This window comes from Atta cephalotes (assembly GCF_000143395.1).
Source record: "Atta cephalotes unplaced genomic scaffold scaffold00031, whole genome shotgun sequence".
NCBI classification, from domain to species: domain Eukaryota; kingdom Metazoa; phylum Arthropoda; class Insecta; order Hymenoptera; family Formicidae; genus Atta; species Atta cephalotes.
This window is the reverse complement of record NW_012130095.1, coordinates 3,665,873-3,675,685: the sequence shown is the minus strand read 5'-3', so window position 1 is coordinate 3,675,685 and position 9,813 is coordinate 3,665,873. Positions and strand designations below refer to the sequence as shown.

The 9,813-nt window shown below is 33.1% G+C and overlaps 2 protein-coding genes across 2 annotated transcripts in view; one reads left to right on the top strand and one right to left on the bottom strand.

Annotated features, from left to right (window-relative positions):
* The window catches only part of LOC105621006 (nuclear migration protein nudC), a 94,845-nt gene that overhangs the window by 4,966 nt on the left and 80,066 nt on the right, over positions 1 to 9,813 (top strand). The window lies entirely within an intron of this gene.
* Positions 1 to 9,813, bottom strand: part of LOC105621005 — a 19,022-nt gene that overhangs the window by 1,617 nt on the left and 7,592 nt on the right. The window contains exon 2 of the mRNA XM_012202481.1: positions 32 to 205. Coding sequence (XP_012057871.1) covers positions 32 to 205 — 174 coding nt within the window. The remainder of the gene's footprint in view (positions 1 to 31; positions 206 to 9,813) is intronic.

The window sequence follows — 9,813 nt, the reverse complement described above, 5'->3', positions numbered from 1 at the left end:
TGAATGGTCGCGTTAAGGAGATGAAATTTACGTGTGTACTGGCAGTGGATCCTTGAGACGACGTCGACCCTCTCGAGGGGGAGTTTGGATGCAAGTGATGAGCCCAACTTCCATTTTCGCTGTCTCTCTCGCTCCGTCCGACCAAGGACGGCCTTGGGATGTGCCAGGAAAGCGGGTTGGCAGTAGTTACCGCCGTCGTCTCGATCTGAAACCAACGTAAATCGACATGAAGCTTCGATTGCATAAGCGATAATGCCATGCCGATTGCAATTCTACTCTCTCGCCCGCATGTCCTCCACCTGCGACCGCGTGTCGTTTATCTGTCACCAGAAAACATTACTCTACATATAGCTATGTGAGGTATCACCGATAAATGTATTAAACGCATATTTAAATGGGCGGACTTTTAGACAATGATGAAATTTAACGAGCCGTGAAGATCGTTTTATTATATTGACGATTAAATCTGTTTATATACTCTGCCACAAAAGAAGAATCAATGTACCATATCATGTGGCGTAATTTCAAGTACCAAATCGGGATTGACTTCCTATTGATTTCCAATTTCTACATTTTCCATGCAAATATCTGGTTTTTTTTTTATTCGGAACATATTTATCCAACTTGTTTCGCTTTGTCTCGCCTCTTATCGTAATTGGTTTTTATTTTTAACATAGATATTTCGACGAGTGCGGATGATCGTATCATTTTTATCAGTTGCATCGAGCAGCATCAGGTGAGTTTCGCGAAAGCATCTTCTACTCCCACTCTTCCTATCTGCGAGAGGAAGATTGACGAGAATTTCGGCGTCTCCTGAGGGCGTGGAGCACCTCGACATTCCGGTTTGATCGTTGCATAACGCTCGTTGCACTCTCGAATTCCGCGCACCGCCGTCGCTTTGCGCGTCAAGTCCGTCGCCGTTGTTTTTGCATCATTTTCGTTTCTTCGCGCAAAGAGATGAAAAGAAATTCGTCATCGTCGTCGTCATCATCATCGTTCCTTCTCTTGTTTCCTTCGTAATGTATTTGCATCTTCGCACCTCTTGTACTTCAGAATCGTACGCGCAATTGAGCATTTCCGCGACTTTGCGACACAACGCGTACACCGATTACGCCAATTAATTGGTTATTTTCGCACATAAATCAAGTGCATTTCGCATCGGCCTACCTTCGCGACTGGGCGCCGCCCAAGGACTGTGTCCGCCGTAAGACTTGAACGAGTTTGCGCGTTCTTTTTCGACGCACTCGCGCTCGTCCCGACTGCTATGGCGACTCTAATAAAATATCACGTTTTGTACTTGCCATTCTGCGTAATATACGTTCTCGAACGAATAAAGAAGATTCAGTTGAATTGCTGAAGCTAATAAGGCGCTAAGTCATTCGCAGCAGAGAGAAATCCTAATGTAAGACTTGTATATTTACAGCGTTGATTATTATTCCTGTGAAAAATTCTTGCCTTGTCTTTAGAAATAGTACATTAAGAACTTGGTTCAAAGGTTGCAGGAAAGGATATTAAATCTTCTTAATGATCTGTGGCGATCATTGATGCACGCCTATTGAGTTGCTTTACGCAACTTAATGATATTGACTTTAATTATATACGGATTATTCCAATTTATCTTAAGTCATTGCTCGCTATATAAACGACTGTGCTAAATTAGGAATTCAATAATGAGAGGCATATAAATTACGATACAATATATGATTGATTTATTGCACCCGTGTCACATCATTAACTGTAACAATATTCATCATTATAATCGAGAAAAATCTTTCTAGAATCTATCAAGAATTGTACACCTAGCGAATATAACATAAATGAATGTGAGTAGATTGTACATTTTTAAATTCGTAATGTTAAATTATATTCAACATGAATTATTTTCATCATTTCTTTAGATCGCCACTAATTTTACTCTATATATTGTTAATTTAACTAAAACAATGAGATTAAACTAAAGAAAATTTATTTAATTTGACTTCAATTTAATTTATTATTTATCCAATGTATATATTAATACGGATGTTTACTTTGAAACTACTACAGACTACAAACTAACTACAGACGGATTGATTTACATTTTGACACAGATGGCAAAATTAAAAATAACATAATGTTATTTAACTCGGAGATTGGGTTACCATTTCTCCTTTGATATCTACTGTGTAACACACGCATATTGTTATACAGCAGTATACAAAAATTATTATAATTGGAAGAAGCTCATATATTGAATTTGAGAAATAAGATTTTATACATTTTATTAAATAATGTAAAATGTGGAATAGATGCCATCGTAGTAAAGCTAGATGATTTGGCGTTAATGTAAAATATTGCATAAGTATCTATATAAGTATCTATATATAAATATCTAACGTGTAAAAAGCATTCATAAAATGTTGAACAAAATATAATTTTATGATGAAATTATCGAAGCCAATGGCATGACGATGATGAATTCTTTACGAGTTGTCTTTACAATATATCAAAAAATTTTCCATCATGCGAAAGCGAAAGGTAGGGAGAATGCGAATAGCAGAATAAGATGAGAAAGAGATAGAGAGAATTACGACATTTACGGTGAGGAGTCGTTAGGAATTTTTGTGGAACTCAATACACCGGTCAGCCTCGAAGCGCCACACCTGCGCCATACCCATGTAACATGATATTCTGAAACGGATTTTGAACTCTCGTATGCAGAGTTTGCGTTTAAAAGATATCAAATTGGTATTTTTTTTTTTTTTTTTTTTTTTTTAAGTAAATTATAAAGCATTTATTTTATTATAACAATATAAATATTTGTTACATCAAAAATGAAGAAAAAGAGCAGATGCTTTTTTTTTTAAAGAACCTTAAAAAATGCGTACATTTAATATGAAAATTCTCCTATCCATGTTATAAAGAAAATCTTCTAATTGTGATAATCTTTTTTTTAATAGTACAATAAAAAAATAATATTATCTTTTATATTTATAATAAAATTCATCGAGATAGACATCTCTGTGATGTTAGCTGTAGATTTATGTTATGTCATATTCATTATATCTCATATTCATTCACATTTATTTGCTTCCATTTGTTAATACAATTTGCTGTATACAATTCCTGATAGATTCAAAATTTTTCTCAATTATTCGAACTATAAAACTATAAAACTATAAAACTATAAAATTATAAAACTATAAAAACTAAATTTGATGATTTCTAATGTAAATTCCAATTATTTATCGTGCGTGAATAATTTTTCATGATTTTCTAAACAAAAAATCGATATCTTTAGAGATTAGATTTTTTTGTCGGAATGAAAATTTTTTAAGTCTTCACAGGAATTTTTTCAGAAATCTTGATACATATTTTCTAAAGAATTCGAAATAATGCTTCAAAAATTTTATTGAAAAGTATTAAAAAATTAATCTTGATTGAAATAAAAAAATCTTACATCTTTTCAAATTACAAGAAGATAGAATTCGTATTTTACTTCGAGTTTCTATTTTTTTTACACTTTTAGACTTAATTAAAATTAATTAATTCCGGAAATAATTAGAACTTTGAAAAAGCGTTAATACTGAAATTTTGAAAATAAGATGTTTGAAAAAATTCCTAACACTTTTTCAGAGATAGGATATCAAGATTAAAGATAATATTAACTGTATTTGCGTAACTTTCGAAAAGTAAAACAGAATAATGTATGTCATCTTACTGGTAGTTGAAAAATAATATTGCACATGCAGAGAAATTTTGATCAGAATGTCCTTGGTGTCTGTATGATTAAGGTACAACATTAAAATTTGAGACTGGTGCATATGTCGGGCATTATGAAAATGCATGCTCAGCTCGTGGCACTCCATTAATTGTGTCGCCGATCTTTTAAGACGGCACTATTCCTCATTTCCGCGATCTTCTCGGGTAATTATGTTGTCACCGTGCAAACTTGTCGTTCCAATCTTCCAAGAATGTAATAAATATGATCTTCGAGGTGAGCTTTCATCTGTAGCAAAGGTGAATATAATTACGACAAATCGTTATCGCAGTATTTGGAGCAAGGTTATTTGCTTTAGAAAGAAAAATCTCTTCTTCATTGAGATTATCGGACTGTGCTCACAGGAACGCGTGATCGCAGGACAAATGTCAAATGCCGTAAAACTCTTTGCGCAGTATTAAATGATTAATAACGGTTTATCAAACCGTCAATGCCGCATATGGCACCGCCGTAATCATCTTTATTGTCCACTTCTAATGCAAACGTCCTCATTAAAAGACAGCACTCGGTGTACTTGCTATTAATGAAGATCTACCTTGCGACAGTGAAACGGTAGTGTCCGTAATGAACGTTACATTGCGCTTTTTTTTCTCCTTGTATTGTTCACGGATCTATGAATAATCCATTAACAATATGCCAAGTGTCACATCATTCCATTCGATCCATTCTGTTATTGTTAAGTGACACCAAGCGACTCATGAGTTTCCTTCGCGATCATATCGCGTTGCCTTTTTCCTGTATTATGTAAGGATTCGTAAAAAGAAATCAACGCACAATTTGGAATTCAATATCGTCATGAGGCGTATAGATTGACTCATTAATTGACGACATTGTTGCACGTTCACGGGCAAAACTTTTGATATTGAAGACGCGGAGCTACGTCATTCTGCACCTAAGGGCATATTTCCTCATTATCGATAGTTCCCGATAGTCTATTTCGCTCATAAGTTGCGAACGAGTTGTCACCTCGCCGGATGCGTGAACACTAATGAGCGTAAAAAGATATATGTTACAAGGTAGCGATAACAAACGTCGCCATGTAACCTTGTGTATTTTGAAACGGATTATTTTACACTTGTGCGTCGATCGTTCCGATTTATCGAACCGATTGATAGATTTGCGGAAGCGACAACTTATCCATCATGCATTTCACAGCTGTTATTTTTACTGGCATAATTATACATCGATGTGTATATTTTTCGTTTTATATGCATTTCACTATACACGCTCGTGAGCCACTGCGTCGTAAAATTGGCCGTACTTTCCAATACACGCGAAGCGAGAAATAAATTACGAAATGTCTTTGAGGGAGAAATATATCACAGCAGATTGATGTAAATCTCATTTAAAAACAGAGGATTGAGATGTAGTAAATTCAGATTCAATTCTTTCCATGACACGTAACGTCCTTTTGCAATAAAAACTCATGTTCAAATAGTATTGCATATTCTAAGTCCTCCACTCTCTCTTTTTCAGTAATATTTATTTTATATGAATATTCATACTACTAATATCTGTTAAAAATGATTCATGTATAGGCTTATATAAATATAATTTACTATTAGAGATAGTGAACTATCTCTAATTAAATTTAATGCTCTGATTAATATAAAATTCTTTGAATAAATAATTAGACTCAATAAATACGAATATATCGCTTCTTTACTTTAAAAGATGATTTTAACGATTCTTTGTGAAATTAAATTAGATTCACTCTTGATAAAGTTAAGTAATATTTACTTAACTCATTTATAATAATTTGAAAATTATATTTTTTAAGTTACCAATTTTGAAGTAAGAACAAGTTTACTATTTTTGAAATATATTAGACCACATAAGATGTAATGTAGATGGATATACATCTCATGCGATACAATTTTTTATGATAATATATCAAAGTGTATTTAAAGCACAACGCTTATTATACGTGATTAAATAAATTGCTTCAGTATTAAGAAATTTTACAGACAATTAAAATTTTTTTACTGTAGACGAAATTAAGACTGTAACTCCGTGAATTAGCATGCTTCATCATATATTACATGTATACCTTGTCAAGTATGAGTGAAAGGTTATCGGCATGGTCAGTTCCGTATTTTGCAACTACCTTTCTTCCTCAGGCATTATTCAAGGATACATTTAATAGCGAATAAGACGTATGTTTTATCACGAATCTAGCACATCACATTTGTGTCTGTTGAGCTGCTGTAATATCTTCATTAAAACGTCAGTTAAGAATTTAATAAAAACTTTATTAGTCTGCTTATTGTGCAATTACATAAGTCCGTTTGGCTTTAATTTTTTGTTTATCTGATGTTTAAAGAACTAAAACTAAACTTACTAAAGAACGATCAAAGTACGTGTTTTCTTTTCATATTAAAAGTTAAACATTTTATAAACTTGTCACAATAAACAGTGTCACATAAATAACTTACAGAAAATTAGTTAGGCGTAATTTAATAATGTTACAAGGAATTCGACAGACATTTAAAGTAGCGTCATGTGTTATGGTGACTGTAGCTTTTCAAGGTATACACACGAGGAGTGCTCTTCAGTATCTCTTGCGTAATTTATCATACATTTTGCAACATTGCCACATCGTTTCGAGAATCGCAGTGAGGATTTATGATCGTTGTTAAGGCAAACAAACTTGCCAATTTCTTGCAGCATTCTGTAATTCGAGATGCATCGATTGGCAGACTATCGTTCGGTGAGACTATCAGTAGGATTAGCATTCATCTCGAATCCTTGAATATTTGAGTCAGCTTTGTAATATGTTTGTGAATTAATAAAGATATCTGAATGCGGTACGTAGACGATTATGAAATGGATTTATGATTAAAAAGAGAGCTTTTACTTCGACGCAATTATTTCGCGTGCGTCGCGCATCGATCGTTGCATTTTACACCTAAGAAATGCTGAGAACGCGAGATAAATTAAGGTGAGAATTTCCCTCGACGAAAAGAATTGCTTTCATTAATTCCTTTACTAATGAGAAAATTGTGCTTAATGCAATGAGGTACAGAGACATTGCCATGAGATGAGAATGGCGAGCGATAAACTTGAGTTTTCGTACCGAGAACAAAGCCTTACGTTTGTCGACGGTTGTTGCACATTATCAGATCGAATTACACATGGTTGCAAAATTTGATTATATAATTGTGCGTGAAATGTTTTTCATTCCGTAATGCTCTAGTTCTCGCGCACTTTCATTGCGGACTTTGAAAACTGAAAAATAATTCACAATTGACGTGTAATATATTATTATTCTTTTCATCCTTTTGTTAACTTGTAATTGACTCAATTGGAAATATAATAATTCTTTTTTTTTAATCCTGTTGATATGTTCAAATTTACTATATGATTATATCGTTTGGATTAATATGATCAAAAAATTCTTAAATTTTTTTTAAATTAGTAAATTTTTTTACAAAAAGAGATTTTACATTAACATAAGTCAATCAAATACCAGAGAAAAAAATGTTTAAAATATTAGAAGAAAATTAATGACATTTTTGATCAAATAGGCCTAATCAACTGGATTAAATCATAACCAACATCTGTTTGCCATTGAGAGATACAATTTATTAATTGTTCTAAGCCTATTGTCGTTTTGAAGCATTGCTTAATAATAGCGATTTTATTTACAAGAGCGCTTACCGAAAGAAACTTGAGAAATATGTAAATTAATTTTGTCCATCTGTCCTTACTGTCTTCCTTTTTCCTTGCTTCATATCTCAGAATCAACCCCGAAATTAACTTGATTGTATCATCAATTAGTAGATACCAGATCGATTTGCAAGAAAAAAAAGGTCGTCGCGACATACTGGCATACAGTGAAAGATTGAGCGATCTAAATGAAAACTATATATCTCAAGTCCTTATTAATAATTATTCATTTATTATATTATAAGTGCCTAAAGGTTGATTAAAACTGATGTGAAAGCTTATTATATATAAAATGATTTATAAGGTCATACTGATTATTAATTTACTGAAAAGTCGAACAATTTTATAATTATATCCTTAAATGATTATAGAAATTCTGCGTGTACATTCGCATATGAAAAAGATGGTATAACTTGAGAAAACACAGCTGATTCTCTCGAAAGGCTTGAGAAACATGCTTAAATGTTTAACATAAGCGATTGTTATGGGAAGATGAAAGTCGTCACGTTACACGTGCTCTGAGTTCACATTCGACAAGCGTTCAAAGAGTAGGAAGAAAACCATTTCCTGAAGCGGACAGTGCGTATTTGCGTGTTAGATGCGCGCAAACCATACGGCATATGGACTCGAGAGTTTTCACCATTCTGTTCCTCCTACCATCATTCATTTTCTCGTAGCAAATGTCCATCATAGTAATTTTATCGCTGTGACGATGCGAAGACTACGTAAGAATTATATGACTTCCTGTAATCTGACAACAGAGCAAGTTGTATCATTTTCCAACGTTACGCGTAATGTGTACGCAATGAATTAATTGGATTATAAATAAAGTTTACACGTATATCTCGACAGATTATTTATAATGTCGTTTGAATTGGAAATTATAAAATTCACACAAAAATGGATACCAAGACTTATCTTGATAGTCTTTTGGTTTAATTATGTTGAACATTTCTCTTGGTTAATTTTTTTAAATTTTCTTTATTTCGTCTATAAAAACGTTCTTTCAATATATATAGCCATTAATAGTATCACATGCCTCGGTGTTTGAATTGATAAAAAGATGCATGGAATGAAGGAAATCAAGATTCGAATCTTGACTAAGGTAATATTTTTCGCAACAAATTCTTTATAGATGTTTTAAAGATGCTTATTAATCAATATTATTAAATTGCTTGTCTGTAATTTGTGATATTATGTAATCTAACTTTAGTTTAGGACTGTGTTTTAAACCGACAAATAATCAATTTGTTTGAACTTATAAAATTTACACAAGTATGTTATCAGGCACTAAAATCTGCCTTGACCGAATATGGTTCTCTTCGTTTATTTGTGTTTACGATCATGGTATTTGTGTGTAATTATATAAACAGTTTAATCTGCTTCTTAGAAGGAAATCATTTTTTCTGTGCATTCTTACAATATAATATATTCTTTTTTTGCTTTGCAACTACATTTTAAATAATATATATATATATATATATATATATATCTCAATTAATTAATAATCTCAATTGATTAATCACAAGAATTAACAACAAGAAATTTATATTCCTAATTCATTTATAAAGATGCTTTGAGTATTACGTTATGTCTTCTTTCGTAAGTACTTATAATTTAATTAATCTTGATTATTGACATCTAGTGTAGACTAAATATTTATCGCATATTTTTTTCCCCGTGCTGACATACAATCGGCTGTTTATCTTCGTTAATCTTCATTTAGACCTTCGGCATAACCCGTGGCGATTTGTTAAACGCAAATAGAGGTTTAGCACGCGATAGATGTTAATTTCACATCATAAGTTTCCGATGTTCATAATTCACAACATCCTCGACACCTTTTTACGGGTGTCCTCATAATTTCGCGGATTTTGCAATTTTTCGATACGCATTCGTCCTTGATGCTGATCGAGAAGGAAAAGAGCAGCTAATCAATTATGATCGCCACTTCTTTCCTCATGTTGCTGAGCGCAACGCAATGCAAATACTTTCTTATGGCCATGACGCTTACAAATCTCAACAACTTTCTTTTTCCGTGGTTTAACCACAAAGATTCAACAGATGACACAAGATATATGTATATAATACCTGCGAACGATACTGAACATTCGCCCATCTTCTGCTTTCAATCACTTTCTTTTCCTGCCTAAGGGCAATCGAGAAATTTCGTCATTTTCTGGGCAAATCGATGGTGATTTCGATGAAATAGAGTGTGGGCAACATGTAACTCTTTGGACAAGTATTGATTGGTGAATAATGGACCACTTCCTCGTTCTGATACTCGCTAAGATATTATCAGAAATCCTAGTGTAAGCGATTCTAACGATATATATCAACGTGCGTGCGTGCGTGCGTGCGTGCGTGTGCGTGTGCGTGTGCGT